This window comes from Nicotiana tabacum, chromosome 19 (genome assembly GCF_000715075.1).
Source record: "Nicotiana tabacum cultivar K326 chromosome 19, ASM71507v2, whole genome shotgun sequence".
NCBI lineage: Eukaryota > Viridiplantae > Streptophyta > Magnoliopsida > Solanales > Solanaceae > Nicotiana > Nicotiana tabacum.
This window is the reverse complement of record NC_134098.1, coordinates 34681107-34700232: the sequence shown is the minus strand read 5'-3', so window position 1 is coordinate 34700232 and position 19126 is coordinate 34681107. Positions and strand designations below refer to the sequence as shown.

Here is a 19126-nt window from a genome sequence, read left to right as displayed (position 1 = left end):
TGAGTTCAAAATGTGTATGATGGGAGCACTCAAATTCTTCCTTGGACTCCAAATTCGTCAGTTAGAAAATGGCATATTCATCTGCCAGAACAAGTATACAAAGGAATTATTTCAAAAGTTTGAAATGAGCAATGCCAAAGCAATTGGAACTCCTATGAGTCCTTCTACAAGTTTAGACAAGGATGAACAGGGAAACTCAGTGGACGAAACCAAGTATCGCGGAATGATTAGATCCTTACCACATCTAACTGCTAGTCGACCAGATATCATGTTCAATATTTGTAAATTTGCCAGGTTTCAGTCAGCTCCTAAGGCGCCACACTTAACTGCAGTACAGAAAATAATTCGCTATCTTATTGGAACCACTTCTTATGGGCTATGGTATCCATGCTCTAATAATTTTAAACTTGAAGGACTTTCAGATGCTGATCTTGTAGGTGACAAGGAAGGTAATTGAAGAATACTTAGGCTTAGAGGGTGGTCCCCCTTTCTCGCGTAAAAGCGATCAGAATTCGAACACGCCACTTTTTACTGGGAAGGATCGCTGCCTCGACGCATTCCCTTCTCTCCCTGGTATCGTCCCACACAGAAAGAAAGATGTCGGCTTGAGTAACGCAAACATTGGTGAGAATCCAATGCCCCGAAAACCTAAAGGTTCGGCACAAGTGGCACTTGTCAATTATTGGGAAAGGTATTAATCTCCTGGAACAGTAAGAAACAGGGATCAATAGCTCTTTCCACAACTGAGGCAGAGTACATTGCAATTGGATAATGTTGTGCTCAATTACTCTGGATGTCACATCATTCTAGAGCAAAGCATATAGATATAAAGTATTATTTTATTAGAGATCATGTCCTTAAAGGGAACATAGAATTATCGTTTGTAAGTTCCACTGATCAATTGGTGGATATTTTTACAAAACCCCTGCTTGAGAACATATTTTATGCATTACGAGACTCTCTTTGCATTATTTCCATTAATTCATAATTTTAGGGCCTTTGTGATATTTTTTAAATTTTGCCGTCACTTATTCTGCGTATTTCTTTATGTGTGTAAGTGGCATTAATTATGTATTCTTTACTTTTCCTTTTTCATACCTTTTCATGCCTTTTCAGAGATCAGTCAATCATAGCGTCGAATCACTGACAAACCTGACAAGTTAGAAACCTTAGTTTTTGGCAAACGCATTGTGTTGGACTATGATCTGTTTGACTCTATATTTCAGTGTAAGTGTTCTGGTTTCTCTATGCTTTTTAAGAATACATAGCCGGAGGATTTTGAAATTTCTTTTGATCAAGCAAAAAGGTGTATAGCTGAGTCACCCTATGATTCCCTTCCCGGTCAATTAGGACCTACTGATATTTTTTTCGAAACTCGTGTCCTAGCACATATTGTGACAACCACTATTCTCTTAAGAACATGATCCTTCTCTACCTTTTCCCAACGTGATACCTTCCTGGTTTACTATTTTTTGACTAAACACAAGGTCAAATTATCCTCCCACGTCATCAATTTCATGATAGAGAGTACCGTTGATCCCAAGAGTCTTTCCTATGGTATGGTCATTACCCATCTGTTAGAAGCCCATAACATATCTCTTGCCAACTATCCCTAGGTCACTGTCACCAAGTCTTATAACTCCAGAGCATTCTTTAGCATAGGGTACATTGCAATAAAGGTAATGAAGCAAGATGGTAAAGCCAGAAATGCCCCCTCCTAATCAAAAGCAAAAACCTCTGTGTCTTTTCCCAGTGCAGGTGATCCTGATCTCTTGGAAAAGTTAGCCTCCATGAATGACAAATTGATTGTCATTAAGGACTCTCTAACCTTTATGCAAAGAAAAATTGAAGATGTCCATGAAGTGTCAAAGGAGACAGGCTCTGATGTGTCCAAGATCCGAGTGGAGATTCTCAAGACTATACAAAATGCAGTAAAGGCTTTTAAAGAGGTGCACGACAGAATTGATGGGATCTATGTCATAGTGAATGCTAGTTTTGAATGCCTCAAGAAGGCTGTCTTCAATACCCTTACCTACTTTTTTTGCGCTGGTTGTTTAAAATAATTTCTTTTTGCTTCTTTTGGGACTGATGTTTCAGTCATTGGTTGTACTATTAAGACAGTTACTTTTTCTCTTGCATGCTAAATTAAATAACTATAGACTGATATTACTAACTTTTTGTTGATGCCAAAGGGGGAGAAAGTAAGCAGGTTAAGGCAGGTGCTTTGGCCTTTATTCCCTGGATTCTGGTGGTTTTTCTGTGTTATGTATATTTTATTGCAAGTACATCGTACAGTGCAAGATTAAGGGGGAATCGACTATAACCACTGCTTAACAGGATGTCAAGCTGAGGGGGAGTCAACTAGACACATCTGACCGAAAACACAAATTGAGGGGGATTCGGCTACAACAAACGCAGAGTCGACTGTTAAACAGGGAAGTAAACTGATGTTATCACATTTTATTTTGTCATCATCAAAAAGGGGGAGATAATTAGATCTACATTTATTTTAATGATGAAAAATAACACATTCTTATCCTTTATGTGCAGCAACACTCCTTGATCAATGAAAAGGAAGCATCGAAGATTTGCGACAAAAAAGGAAGGAGTAGCGAAAATTCAAAGGCAAAATCAATCAAGGATTTGGCAGAAGATTAAGGAGGATATTATAGGAAGTACATAATCAAAGGAAATCAAGGACACGAAACTATGCACTGGAGATTCCTCCATCTAAGGGCGACAATCAAAAGCCGGAATCAAGGGATCTGATTTGATACTTCAAATAACGGGAAAATCTGCTCAACAAAGGAAAAATCCAATCAAGATCACAAGTCAAGGCAAAATAATAGAAGCAATATCTTATTCTTGGAAAGAATCAATCTATGATTCCTTTCTGAGATCAACTCCCTTGGATTTGCAATCTCTCAAGATTTACAAGAGAATAAGACTTCACGGAGTATAAATACACAACTGTATTGGCCTGTAAAGAACATACTTTGATCGAACCACTATCAATCTTTTTGTTCTACTCCAAACAAACATTGTAGTCTACTCTAGATCTGTTGTGTAACTAAGGAGAGAAGAAAGGGAGAAAAATCATTGGTGAGGCATTGTATCAAGAAGCGAGAAGTTATATAGTGACTAAGTTGTTGGTATATAACTACATCAATCCTCCTATATCGAGAAACTTCAAAAACTTAAAAGAGAACACCCTTGCAACTCAAGGGGACTGGATGTAGGATTCACATTGAATTCGAACAAGTATAAAAATCCTAGTGTCTTTAATTCCTTCATTTTTACTTCTATTTTTATTTAGATTCTGTTCTTACTTTCAGTCGACTAATTGGTAAAGTAGTCAACTACTTAGGATATAAAAAGAAAAATCAACAATTCACCCCCTTCTTGTACTTTCATAATGTCTACCAGGATCATGAATAACCACAGTGCACGCATATGTGCTCGTCACCTCGGATATGGGTCACCCCAACATATAGCAAACATCATCGCCTACGGGGAAGTACCCTCAAGCCAAGCCTAGGAAAGATACTTACCTCGAACGAGCGAGAACCAATACTCCAAGAATCCTTTGCCTCTCAAATCAGCCTTCGAACGAGTGAAATCTAGTCAATATAACTCAATAACATCAACTAATGTCATATGAATCAATTCCAAACAACAAAAATTCAATAATTAATCAATTATACAAAGTCAACCAAAAGTCAACTCGGGACCGCTTTTCGAAACCCGACAAAACTCATAAATCCCGACTACCCATTCGAATACAAGTCCAAATAGCAAGTTTCATCCAAATACGACTCTAAATCGGGGTTCAAATCACAATTATTCGCTTTCCAAGATTTAGCATAAACCCCCCCAAATTTCATAATCTACGTATAATAATCATTGGGAAAACAAGATATATTATCAAAATCAAGTAGAGATCAGTTAACTTCAAGGTGGTGATGAAAATCTCCCCAAATATTGCCTCTAGTTGAGCTCAAAAACTCAAAATAGTGAAAATAAGCCAAACCCTTGAAATATATTCTCCTGGCAATGATTCTGCATCTGCGGACCACTTGGTCGCTTCTACAACGTCGTATCTGCAAAAAAAAATGGCAGATGCGAGCTCCACTTAAACAGTCCACCTTCGCTTCTGTGCTACAAGGTCCACTTCTGCAAAGACGTATCTGCACTCTAACCTCGTAGGTGCGCAAGCGCTTCCGTATAAACACTTCCGCACACATGGACTTCCAATCCCAAGACAAACTCTGCTTTTGCACTCTCCTCCTTGCTTTTTCAACCTCGCACATGCACCCAAAGTTCCACAGGTGTGACATACGAGAACATGTTCTACCAATATGGCACAAATTTATCGAAAACACTCTCGATCCCTCCGGGACCCCGTCCAATCATACCAACCAATTCGAATACATTGCCCAAACTTATCCAAATACTCATAACACTATGAATAACATCAAAACCAAGAATCGACGATCAAAAATCAATTTCTTAATTTCCAAACTTTCCAACTTCGTCCAACATGTCTGAGTCATGCCTAAACATTTCGGATTCCAACCAAACTTCACTCAAAAGTTCCCAAGATCCAAATGAACCTATTCAAGTCCTGAATCAATAACCTGAGTCCGATATCACCAAAGTCAACTCCCAGTCAAACCTATGAACTTTCCACCTTCAAATTCTCAACTTTCGGCAAACAGAGCCAAAATATCTTATAAAACTGCAAATCCAAATCCCAACATACGCCTAAGTCCAAAATCACATACAAACCTATTGAAACCATCCAATTACCAATCTAAGGTCATCTACTCGAAACTCAAACCTTGGTCAACTCTTACAACTTAAGCTTCCAACAATGGAACTATGTGTTCCAATCCATTCTCAAACCTTTCCGAAACCCAACCAATCACCCTGCAAATCAAAAAACAACGCACAAGGATATGAGAAGCATAAATAGGGAAACATGAGTCAAATACATAAAACGATCATATTGGGTCATTATATTCTCCCCCTCTTAAGCAAACGTTTATCCTCAAACGAATTTAAAATCATACCTGGAATGTCAAAAAAGATGAGAATATGTACTCTGCATATCATGTTAGGTCTCCCAAGTTGCTTCTTTGATGGTTGAGCTCTCCATTGAACTTTCACTTATGCAATATCTTTCAATCTCAACTTCCGATCCTGCCTATCCAAAATAGCCATCGGCTCCTCTTCAGAAGCCAAATTCTCATCCAACTGCACTGAACTGAAATCTAACACATGTGACCGATCCTTATAATACTTCTGAAGCTTGGAAACATGAAATACCGGATGGACTCCCGACAAGCTGGGTGGAAAAGCAAGTCTACAGGCCACTTCACCAACTCTCTGTAACATCTTAGATGGACCAATATACCAAGGGCTCAACTTGACCTTATTCCCAAATCTCATCACGCCCTTGATAGATGAAACTCGAAAAAGAACCTTCTCACCTTCCATGAAAGCCACATCATGAACCTTCTAATCAGCTTAACTCTTTTGCCTGGACTGTGCTGTACGAAGCCACTTTTTCTAAAGCATCTCGAACCTAATCTGTGCCCAACAAACTAGCCACACAAGGCTCAAAGCAACCAACTGGAGAACGACATTGCCTCCTATATAAGGCATCATACGGAGCCATCTGGATACTAGACTGATAGTTGTTTTGTATGCCAACTCCGCCAATGGTAGAAACTGATCCCACTGACCTCCGAAATCTATAACATAGGCCATAAACATTTCCTCCAAAATTTAAATCATCTGCTCAGACTGTTCATTCGTCTGAGGGTGAAATGCAGTGCTCAGCTCAACCTGCATGCCCAACTCTCACTGAACAGCTCTCCAAAAGTGCAAGGTAGACTGAGTCCCTCGATCTGAGATGATAGACCATGCACACCCTACAAGCGAACAATCTCTTTAATATAGATCTTAGCCAACTGCTCTAAAATGTAGGAAGTCATGACCGGAATGAAATGTGTAGACTTAGTCGGTCTATCCACGACGACCGAAACATCACTAGATTTCCTCAAAATTCGTGGAAATCCTACCATAAAGTCCATGATAATGTGCTCCCATTTCCATTCCAGTATCTCATCTTGTAAAGTAAACTACCTGGTCTCTGATGCTCTTTTTGGCCTACTAACAATTCAAACATCGCGTAGCATATCAAACAATATCCTTCCCCAAGATACAACAATATCCAACAATAATGCTGCTTCAAATCAAGATACATCTTCATAGAACCTGGATGAATAGAATATCGCGAACTATGGGCCTCCTAAAGAATCAACTCTCTCAATCCATCCATATTAGGAACACAAATCTGACCCTGAAGTCGCAATATACCATCATCGCCAATAGCCACCTCCTTCGTACCACCTTACAACACTGTGTCCAAGGACAAGCACATGGGGATCATCATATTAACGAGCCTTGATGTGCTCAAACAAGGACGACTACGCAATAACACAAGTGAGAACCCTACTAGGTTTAGTAATATCCAATATCACAAATCTATTAGACAAAGCCTGAATATCCACAGCTAAAGGCCTCTCCATAGCTGGAATAAATATCAAACTCCCCATGCTCTTCGCCTTCCTACTCAAGGTATCCGCTACCACATTCGCCTTCCCCGAGTGATACAAGATAGTTATATCTTAATCCTTCCACAACTCCAACCACCTCTGCTACCTCAAATTCAAATCCTTTTGCTTGAACAAATGCTAAAGACTCTAATGATCAGTGTAAACTTCACAAGACACGCCATACAAGTAATGCCTCCAAATCTTGAGCGCGTGAACAATAGCCGCCAACTCCAAATCATGAAACGGATAGTTCTTCTTATGGGGCTTCAACTTGCACGATGCATAGGAAATCACCCTATCGTCCTGCATCAACACACAACTAAGACCAACATGCAAATCATCATAATAAATAGTATACATCCCCGATCCTAAGGGCAATACTAAATCTGGAGATGTAGTCAAAGTAGTCTAGAGCTTTTGAAAGCTCTACTTACACTCATTAGACCATCTGAATGAAGAACCCTTCTGAATCAACTTGGTCAATGGATCTGCTATTGATGAAAACCCTTCCAGAAAGCGACGATAGTAACCAACCAGACCTAAGAAACTTCTAATCTCTATAGTGACAGAAGGTCAGGGCCAACTCTGAATTGCCTATATCTTCTTTAGATCTACCTTGATCCCATCACTAGACACCACATGGCCCAAGAATGCCACCGAGTCCAGGCAAAACTCACACTTGGAGAACTTTGCATACAACGTCTTCTCCCTTTAAGTCAAAAGCACAATCCTCAAATGTTGCTCATGATCCTCCCTACTACGAGAATGTACCAAGATATCATCAATTAACTTGATAACGAAAGAATCCAAATAAGGATTGAACACAGTGTTCATCAAATGCACGAGAGTCACGGGGGCATTAGTCAAACTAAAAGATATTACTAAAAACTCATAATGCCCATAACGAGTCCTGAAAGCCATCTTAAGAATGTCTGAAGCCCTAATGTTCAACTGGTGATACCCAAGATCTCAAGTCAATCTTTGAGAACATCCTAGCACCCTGAAGCTGAATAAATAAATCATCAACGCGTGGCAGTGGATACTTGTTCTTGATGGTAACCTTGTTTAATTGGTGGTAATTATTACACACTCATTGGCGCATCCTTCTTCTTTACAAACAACACCATCGCACCCCAAGGTGAAACACTAGACTTGATGAACCCCTTATCCAGCAACTCCTACAAATGCTCCTTCAATTTCTTCAACTCAACTGGAGTCATGTGATATGGTGAAATACTGATAGGCTAAGTGTCTGGTGCCAAATCAATACCAAAATCAATATCCCTATCGGGTGGTATGCGCGGTAGGTCTACAGGAAACACATCCGGAAACTCCTTCACCACTGGAACTAATTCAACAGTAGGAGTATAAGCACTAATATCTCTGACAAAAGCTAGATATGCCAAACACCCCTTCTCAACCATCTGTTGAGCCTTCAAAAATATCACTCTACTAGGAGCGTCACCAAGGGAACCCCTCCATTCCAACCTTGGCAAGCTCGACATAACCAACATCACGGTCTTAGCGTGACAATCAAGAATAGCATGGTATAGAGATAGCCAATGCATATCCAAGATCACATCAAAGTACACCATATTTAACAATAGAAAGTCTGCCCTCGTCTCAGAACCACATATAGTGACCACACAAGATTGATAAACTCGATCCACCATAATGGAATCCCAAACCGGTATAGATACATAAATAGGGGTAACAATCAAATCACATGGCATATCCAGATAAGAAGCAAAGTATGATGACATATATGAATAAGTAGAGCCAAGATCAAACAATACCGAAGCATCTCTGTGGCACACCAAAGCAATACTTGTAATAACTGCATCAGAAGCGAAAACCCCATTCCTCGCTAGGAATGCAAAGCATCTAGCCAGACTTCCATTAGACTGCGCTCCACCTCTAGGATGACCACGTCCTGGATGACCTCCACCTTGGGCTGGCTGAGCGAGTGGTGTAGCAATTGACGCAGGAATCATAGTTCGATGTCCCTACTGCCCTGAACCTCTGTGAAAATGGGGGCAGTATTTCTTGACATTCCTCAAGTCTCCATATTCATAGAAACTTCTGATTAGAAATGGCTAAGGGGTCTGAGTTGGACCCCGTGTACCATATCTACAGGAAGAACTTTGTACAGATGAACCCTGAATAGTTGGAGCGCAATGAGAACTCTGCGCTGGGAGTGCGCTAAATGAAGACTGCACATGGGCTCCTCGACTGGGCGGTGGTGCATGATAAGCTGGCCTGGTGAAATAGCTTCTCCAAAGTCGACCTCAGCCTCCAAATGAGGCACCAATAAAGCTACCTGAATATCGAGACCTCTTGTCGCTACCCTGTATCATCTCTCTAGTATAGCTGCGGATGTGCTAAATATGACACGTTATCTTCATATCCTGGTGAAATTAAGTCCCGAACTCTACCTCTCTATCCATAGAAAGGCGAATACCATGATGAAGACCACCAATGAATCTCCTCACTCTCTCTTTCTTAGAGGGAATCAAAATAGTAGCATGACGGAACAACTTGGTAAACCTCATCTCATAATCAGTGACTGACATCTGACCCTACGGAAGATACTCAAATTGCCTCCTCAGCTCATCTCTCTTGGTGCAGGGTACAAACTTCTCCATAAAGACCCCGGAGAATCGAGCCCAAGCAAGAGGTGGGGAACCAACTGCTCTGCCTTGCTCATATGACTGCCACCCCCTCTTGGCTGGCCCTCTAATCTGAAACACGGTGAAATACATGCCATTGGACTCCACAAGTTTGAGATTTCGGAGATTCTTATAGAAACCATCAAGGAAATCAAAGGATCTTCTATAGGAGAACCATCAAAACACGGACGATCCATCCTCTGGAACCTCTCCAACCTCTTTTGCTCATCCGCGGACAAAGCAGGCTCAACAACTTATCTAACAGCAACTACTGGTTGCGGTGAAATAACTTGAACTACTCTTGATGTCTGAAAACTCGGATCAATCTACTCAGGGGTACGAGTAGCTAAGAGTTTGCGCTCCGCCCCTACCTGAGAAGTAGCTGGTGCATTAGGAAACATCTGACGTGATCCAAACTCTCGAATAAACCAACAATACGAACAAAAGCATCCAGAACAAATGGCGTAGAAAATAAACCCTAGAGAACCTGAGCTGGTCCCACCAGATCCACATGAATTTGGGCATGCTCATCCACTAGAGCTACTGGTTCCTCCACAGAAGGTGCTCTGACACGCCCTCTAGATAGAGCACGTGCTCCACCTCTAGCCGCGCCTCTGCCCCTGCCTCTCATGACTCCGGCTCTAGGAACGGGCTCTTGATTGCTAGTTGATGCACGAGTCCTCATCATTTGTAAGAGAATAGAAATATAAGGTTTAGACTTGGATCAATCAAATCGCACGATAAGGAATGAAAGAAAGGGAACTTTTTTCTAATTCCCTATAGCCTCTCAAAGCATCTCTGTGCCGATTCGCAAGACTCTACTAGGCCTGCTCATGACTTGTGAGACATAAGAAACTTAGTGCTCTGGTACTAACTTGTCATGACCCAAATTTTCACCGGAGCCGTGATGGAATCTAACACCTCTTGCTAGGGAAGATAATAACAAATATGCGAAAATAAACTTCAATAATAGTAACAAATAGTCTCAATAACAGAATAGCATAAATAACAGAAGCCGAAATGACGATAAAACTGAAAACCACCCAATCTCGGGTGTCACCGAGTACATGAGCTCTATATTATACTAAATCAAATGTCTGAACAAAATACAATACTGTCTCAAAGACTAAACAGTAATAAATGATAGGAAGAGTTGCTAGGGACTACAATCGAGAAGCAACTCTACCTCATTTTCAACAGCACAACACAACATAGCTCACAGTGCTCAATTGGGTCCAACTTCTAAATCTGCACATAAACTGTAAAGTATAGTATGAGTACAACCGACCCCGTGTACTCAGTAAGTAGCAAGCCTAACCTCGGCCTGAAAGCAGTGACGAGGTTGGAAAGGTCCAATACTCACTTTCAACAGTCAACGACAATAATAACAATATAATCATGGAAAAAAGGAAAAGCGAGTCAACTAATATCATGTTCAACTCTATCACAAAAAGAGGAGAAATAAGCATGCTATTAAAGTATAGTAGTTAAGGCATCCACTTTTTTCATAGAAATTACCTAGACAGGGATTTATAAAAGTAAATTGTGAATTCAAACTCTAAACATCACATAAAGACATCAAATACCAATTAGCATGAGGAAAATAAAACTCTATACCTGCATGACATGTATACATGCCAAAATCAAAAACATCTCTATTTAATCATCAAGTATACAAAATTGCAGCACATTCGTAGTGCCTGGCATAAGTACCCCTCAATCATATTGTCAGTACTCCGATGGTACCTTGCAAAATTCCCTAAATTATCACACATACATACTCAACACTATATGGGTGCTTGATATAAGTCCCTCACTAAGCACATGTCGTGTGCCTGCACTCACAGGGCCCAAAGTAACATGGGTTATCATATGACTCTGGAGGGAAAGATCAAGCGTTGATCGGATCAAAAGCAAAGAATCAATAACTCAGTCCAATATGGGGCCTTGACGCAAGCATCACCTTACGATAAATATAAACACGACTCTATGGCCCACGATCAGTCATTAACCTATTCAATATGGCTTTATGTCCCAAAATCAATCATCAATCTCCTCAAGTCTGAAGCTGCCAACATCTCACAGTACCATAATCAAGATACCGCACGAATAAGAACAATGTGCCACATCTCAACTCAAACTCGTGTCACACACACAAGAACACGAACAATATGTACGATACCATATCAAGAGTGCACAGAGACAAAGATATAATACGTGGATATAATATCATGACTGAAAAATATGAATATGGCTAAGGCAAATAGCTCAACATAGCATAAATAGTCCTATAATGTCTCAAATAGATAAGCAATAACCTAGATATAATTTCTAGCATATATAATAGCTCATGTGGTCATACAAGTGGAGAAAAACACAGTATTAAAGAAGGAATGATAACAAAACAAGGCATGTAATGGCCTAACGTCTACCTGGATCATGAATAACCACGGTGCACGCACATGTTCTCGTCACCTCGCATACGCGTCACCCCCAACATATAGAAAACATCATAGCCTGCGGAGAAATACCCTCAAGCCAATACTAGGTAAGATATTTACCTCGAACAAGCGAGAATAAATACTCCAAGAATCTTGCCTCTCAAATCGGCTTTCGAACGAGTGAAATCTAATCAATACAACTCAATAACCTCATATGATTCCATAGGAATCAATTTTAAACAATAAAGCTTAAATCTTTAATTAATTACACAAAGTCAACCCGGGCCAGCTTCTTGAAGCCCGACAAGACTCACAAATCCTGACTACCCATTCGAATACGAGTCCAAATATAAAAGTTTCATCCAAATCGGACTCCAAATTGGGAGTAAAATCTCAATTATTCACTTCCCAAGATTTAGCACCAAAACCCACAAATTTCTCTTTCAAGTTCCATAATCTATGTATAATAATCCAGGGAAAAACAAGATATGTTATCATAATTGCATAGAAATCACTTACCCTCAAGGTGGTGATGGAAATCTTCCCAAAAATCGCCTCGAGTCGAGCTCCAAAATTTAAAATAGTGAAAATAAGCCAAACCCTCAAAATATATTCTCTTGCCAGTGATTCTGCATCTGTGGACCACTTGGTCGGTTCGACGTTTCATGCAAAACCATCGCAGATGCGAGGGAATAAAAGATAAGCATATGCAATGTACATGGATAGAGAAATAATCACACATGGGTGTATACATGTGTACAAGAGATGACCCTTAGGTAGGATGTATGCCTATGCGTAACGTACGACTCCAATCCTAACATGTAATCCATCATCCAAATAATTATCGTGTCCAAATATGCATCAAAAGACCAATCATAGTCTTTAACATGAGTAAGGAATCTCAAACATACAACAGCTTAAGGCATATCACAGGAATAGCATGTGCGGACGTGTGTTCATAATAATAAGCGTGACTACTGCAAAATAAAGCACAACAACAATCTTAAGAATAGCTCATCATGCCCAAATAAAGGTATCATTAACCTAATCATTATCTGTAGCATGGTTGATTGTGCTCACATAGTCATTCAAGGAGTAAAATATAGAACAAGTAGAACACATAACCAAATTAGGCATAAAGTAGTCTAGAATCTACCCCGAACATGAATAACCATGGCACATGCATATACGCTCGTTATCTCGCATATACATGACCTCGCATGTAGCAAAGCTAGGAAAGACGCTTATCTCATTCGGACTAGTCTAAAACTCCATAACCGCTCTTTCATTTGAAATCACTTCTAACCGGCCCAAATCTAACCAAACATCATCTAAGGAAGTCAACCAATGCTATAAGAAGCAATCCTAATCAATAAAGCTTCGATCTTTGAAGAATTTCCAAAAGGTCAACAAAAGTCAACCCAGGTCCGCATACCCGAAATCCGAAATCAATAACAAATCTTGATGACCCATAACCTTCAATAAGGTAATGAAAACCCTCTCCAAAATCTCCAATTCTCGAAGTACATGGTTGAAACTTGAAAATATGAGAGATTGGGCAAAATCCCAAAATTCCAATTTAAAATAGTCCACCCAACACTACTCTTCACGAAAGCGACCTCCTATATGCGTTCATGAAGCACAAAAGATGTCACTACCAAAATCCTCCTACGCGATCGTAAAAAGAGCCTCGCGACCGCGAAGCTCAGCTGGCCCTAACACTATGCGAATGCGAAGAGTAACTGCCCCAGCTCAATCCATTCAACGCGAATGCGTTCACCTACACGAACGCGATACACCAGCCCACAAACCTACACGAACGCAACCCCCTGTCCGCAAACGCAATGAAAAAAAAATCCAGCCTGCCAAATCCTTCTCTGTGGTTGCAAGAGATGCTCTGCAATCGCTAACTACCTATGCACACCGGCACATCAGCAGTTGCAAAACGTAAGAAAATGGTTTGAAACCACCCCAAATCACACCCCAGCCCCCCGAGACCCCGTCCAATCATACCAACATGTCCATATACCTAACTCAAACTTATCAAAGGGTTCAAAACACTGCAAATAACATCAAAACCAAGAATCGAAGATCAGAATCCTTTTCTTAACTTTCAAATATTCCAACTTCACCGAACGCGTCCAAGTAACACTTAGACATTCCGGATCACAACCAAAATTTTCACACAAGTTTCAATCAACCAAATGAACCTATCCAAAATACAGGAACACCAATCGGAATCCGATAATATCAAAGTCAACTATCGGTCAAACTTATGAATTCTCCAATTCTTCAAATTACTAACTTTCAGCAAATAAGGCCAAAATCCACTAGGAACATCCAAAAACCAAAATCGAACATACCCCCAAGTCTAAAATCACCATACAAACCTATTGGTGCCATCAAATTGCCAATTCGAGATTGTTTATCCAAAAGACAAACCTTAGTCAACTCTACTAACTTAAAGCTTCCATAATAAGAATTACCCTTTCAAACCAATCCCGAACCTCTCCGAAATCAAAAGCAACCATACATGCAAGTCATAATATGAATATGGAACTACTCATGATCTCAAATCACAGAATGGAATGCCAAAACGCAAAATGACTGGTTGGGTCGTTAAATTCTCTCCCACTAAAACATACATTCGTCCTCGAACGTGCCAAGAGTCGTTTCAAAGCTATCTAATCACTGTATAACTCATCATACACATACCCATGGGTGATCTCACGCCGCCTCAATCCATATAAGTCCATTAACACAATCCAGACTGAAGATCCTTCCTCAACATTAGCCTATAAGCTTGTGAACCAAATTCAATATCTGGAACTTTCTCTAATATCCTATCCTATTTATACACTGCATCCATCCCCACAAGATGTATCAAGCCATAAAATGTACTTTCAAGATAGAACCACACAATGTGCCCCATATCTCATGTATCCATAGCAATATCTTCTAACCATAATAGCTGCTCATTACCAAACCTGGTATCGGTAGGATGTCTCATCTCAAATAAAACTTTGTTCAAATCCTTCGCAACACTGCTAATGAAAGAATCATGTAGAAACTCATATCCACCCATCAAATCAACAAGTCATGGAGTTCCCCTGCCCGACAAGAACATTGTGAAATTCTAAGCTGACTAATGGCATTCTTCTTCCAAAATTACCTTATGTAAATCCATTTGCACTAATCCCAGGTTCAATAACCTCATTTCACCCAGTACAAGCTGCTCGACTGATAAGACACAACACATGCCACCTAGAACCGCATACGACGCGATCCGTGCACCAAATAAGTAGTCGCTCGAATATGACAAATAATAAAAAGAGGACCAAATAAGAGAACTATCTAACCAGTTTAACATATGTAACAACCAAAGCATAATGCTCTCAACCCATACCACAAAGGAGAAACTAAATGCATAAAATAAGCACAAGGAATCACATCCAAACAAAACACCATTGCGGCGTGTAACTTGATCCAACATTATACAATTTCGATGTGCAACCCGATCCAACCTAAGATCGTTGTAGTGTGCAACCCGGTCCAAACATATCAATTCACATGGAATACCCATAAGCCATAATTCTTACACTCACCAAACACATGTATTTCGACAACAAGCACGTAAGCGTCTCTGGAGATGAAGAAGCGGAAGTAGAGGCCTGGGAGTAGAGTCCGCAAATGCAGAGGATTGGGCGCTGAAGCGAGTCCGCAACTGCAGACATTCTGATCGCAGAAGCAAAAAGGCTAGGCTGGGGCAAGATATCGCAGATGTGGAAGTTATGACGCATCTGCGGGTGAGCAGAAGCGAGTCGGGTTGTGCAGAAGTAGTATGGGCACAGAAACAGAGCGTGTCCTCGCACCTGCAATATCGCAGAAGCAGATATTCTTCCGCAGGTGCCGGAGGTTGGTGTTATGGGCGTTTTTACAGAAGCAAAAGTTGGGCCGCACATGGGGTTTTGCATAAGTGGGAAATTGGTCGCAGGTGCGACTTACCTTGGCAGATTGTATTTATATTCGAGGGTTGGTTCATTTTACCATATTTTAGGATTTAGAGCTCGATTTTTGGCGATTTTGGAGAGGATTTTCACCACATGGATTAAGGTAAGTATTTTTTGACTCGGTTTTGATTATATTTCATGAATCTATCTTCGATTTTGGCATTTGGATTATGAATTTTAAAGAGAAATTGGGAGTTTTTGTTAAACTTTCCTAACATGAATTTTTGAGTTTTGAACATCGATTCTGAGTCGGATTTGAGTGAAATTAGTATGGCTGGACTCATATTCGAATGGGTTATCGGAATTTGTGAGTTTTGTTGGGTTCTGAGGTACGGGCTCGGGTTTGACTTTTTTGTTGACTTTGAGTTTTATTAAAGATTTGACCTTTATCGATTGGTTTGTCTCCTATGGCATTATTTGATATTTTTGAGTTGATTTTGGCTATTCGAGCCGTTTAGAGGTTGAAACGCACGAAATGACATTTCTAGAGTGTTGTTTGTCTTGCTCGGTATTTGTTTCGGCTTGTTTGAGGCAAGCATCTTATCTAAACTTGGTTGATGAACTAGTTTCCTGAATTATTTTTGATAGCTACGTGCTATAAGTGGCGCAGATGTGTGGGGTTGAGCCCCATATGTGTGCACCAGGGTATTATTTGCATGCTCGTGGTAGTGCTTAGGCTATGACATACCTTGAATTGATTTCTAAGCTTCAAGCTGAGATGTTTCTCCTATTTGTACCCCTCTGTGAGCTATTTGTACCACGTTTGAGATGTCATTGATATTATTTTCCCGATTGTACCTGATAAACTACCACTTCATAATGAAACTGTCTGTTTAGCTATGATAGCACACATTGCACATGCCTACACTATAACATGTTAGTTATACCAGTCCAGGGATATGAAACTTGATAATCATTGAGCATGTGCATGTATTCTTGTATAATTGTTTTCTGTGAGTTATGACCTAGACTGGTAGCCTGTGACCACACTGGTCGGTATGTGATTGTTGGCACGTGAGTTGTCTATGCGGTTGATATTATTAGCACATGAGTTGTCTGTGCAGCACCTGAGTTGTCCGTGCGGATCCAGATATTGATACTATTAGCATGTGAGTTGTCCGTACAGCACGTAAGTTATACGTGTGGTTGATATTATTAGTACGTGAGTTATCCGTGTAGTATGTGAGTTATCCTTGCAGCGTGTGAATATGGATCCATCCCCTTCGGGTCACCCTCTCATGCTTCTTTCTTGATGGTGTACACGTGGATTGTGAGAAACCGACAGATTTATGGTTGAGACGAGCTCTGGGAGAGCTGGTTATTGTTATTTGGATCAGGTTGCACGTCGCAACAGGCCTTATTGACTTATTATTATTTGGAGTGGGTTGCGCGCCACAATGGACTTATATTTGGTTATTGCATTTCATCTTTACTTGCAATTTCCTTGACTATTTACCTGATTTACTTGCATATCATCCTTATATGCTGGATTGTTGTCTGAGTTGAACACTTTAAAACAAAGAATTGTGAGCACCAAGGTGGTTTTACCTATCATTTACCTGATTTGATCATATATCTGTTCCATTCTTGTTGAATTTATGAATTGCACAGGTGATCATCAAGTATCATTTATAGTTCTTGCTCCTATTATCTCGCCGAGGTTAGTTAGGATACTTATTGAGTATATGGGGTCAGTTATACTCGTACTACACTTCTACACCTTGCGTGCAGATCTTGGAGTTGATGCTACTGATTATGGCGGGAGCCGGCGTAGAAGACATACCTGACTTCCGCACATGGCTACCACTTGTTCTTGGTAGTTTAGATTTGAATTCTGTTTATGTATATTTCAAATAGATACTGTAAATATTATTCCATACAAGCTTTATAAATCTAAAGTTTTAGTGGCTCATGACTTGTACTATCAGTTCTTGGGGAATTGTATAAAATTTAGTATTTCACTTTTGACTCTTATCTTTATCATTAAATTGTGTTTACTATTATTTAGCTTACCTAGTGGGTTGGGTTAGGTGCCATCACGACTAGTTGTAGTTTTCGGTCGTGACACAACATCATGCAGAAGATGGGAATATCGGATGTAGCTCGAGAGTACAAATTAGAGAAAGTTACTCTTGTAGTCTTATGAGGTCGGACATGAGTAACAATGATGTCTTGAAATAGAAAATATTTTTGTACCTCGAAATTATAAATGTGGCGCATAACACATCGATAAGTAAGACTCTACTAGGCAATTTTTTTCGCTATCCTACGATCATGTCAAGATATGGAGCAAACACTGGCTTTAAAAGTTGCCCCTAGTGTCGAGTAATGACAGTACTAGGACGCAGAAGGGTCATGAAATCTAAGGAACAAATTGTTTAGACTGGAGTTAGTTGGAAGTTGAAGACTTTTGTTGATTTTGTTGGGCAGAGCAGCATTGAAGAGCGAATCTTTCGACTTTTGTCTATGAGTTTAATATTTTTCATTAGCAATTTATTCTAGTTTGCTACCCAGAGATAATTTCACCTCGTAATGTGTTGATCTGCAAGGAGGAGAATGTCACGACCCAAACCGATGGGGCGCGACGGGCACCCGGTACCTTACTCAACTGAGTACCAACATAACGTATCCTTCCTATTATATCATCATATACACGTGACATACGAGCCTAAGATGCCAACATCATCATTTATAAACTCAAAACATAGGCCGACAAGGCCGTACAATCTTTCACGTATACGACATATGTCTACGAGCCTCTAAGAGTACATAATTGTCATAAAGGTCGGGACAGAGCCCCCCCATACCAAACCATATACATCTAAATCATACTGACAAAACAAGCAACTCCGGAGCAAATGGAGTGCACCAATATCTTATGATAAGCTGATCGCCTACTTGGAGGACTCTCGAACTGTCTATCGAGACTTGCGAGCATGAAATGCAGCGTCCCTGGCAAAAGGGATGTCAGTACAAATAATATACCGAGTATGTAAGGAATGAAAATCAGTAAATAATAGACATGAGAGAAACATGGAGTAAAAGACTCAACATGTACGTGTGCATAGCTCTGTGAGTCATTTTATTTTTATAATGTCATGCATATGCGTATAAATATCATACCATGCATAGGTATATGCGTTCATAGCATCATCAAGCCTCTGAGGGCATCCCATCATATCATTTCAGCCACTGTGGGCAAATCATCAACGTATACCAGCTGATCAGGTGGTGGTGCGTATATAACGCCATAACCTTTTCCCATATCCCATATACATATAATATACGTGTATATAATGTCATCTGGTCATGAGTCAATATATATGTATAAATGCATGAAATGCATAAGAAATACGTTAATAAGATTTTCTCGGAATGTCATA

The 19126-nt window shown here is 40.1% G+C and overlaps 1 protein-coding gene across 1 annotated transcript; it reads right to left on the bottom strand.

Annotated features, from left to right (window-relative positions):
* Positions 1–7867: 7867 nt before the first annotated feature.
* Positions 7868–8617, bottom strand: LOC142173429 (uncharacterized). Its single transcript, XM_075239016.1, has 2 exons — positions 8112–8617; positions 7868–8006 (listed from the first exon to the last, which is right to left on the bottom strand). Exons 1-2 carry the CDS (start codon positions 8615–8617, stop codon positions 7868–7870), a joined length of 645 nt encoding a protein of 214 aa, XP_075095117.1.
* Between the last annotated feature and the right edge of the window lie 10509 nt (positions 8618–19126).

Bases quoted from the DNA above. Each gene is read 5' to 3' on its own strand.
- LOC142173429 (XM_075239016.1), bottom strand. From the start codon at position 8,617: ATGATTCCTGCGTCAATTGCTACACCACTCGCTCAGCCAGCCCAAGGT. The intron at 8,007-8,111 runs GTTGGAATGGAG...AGCTTTTGTCAG, and splicing joins GTTATGTCGAGCTTGCCAAG to AGATATTAGTGCTTATACTC.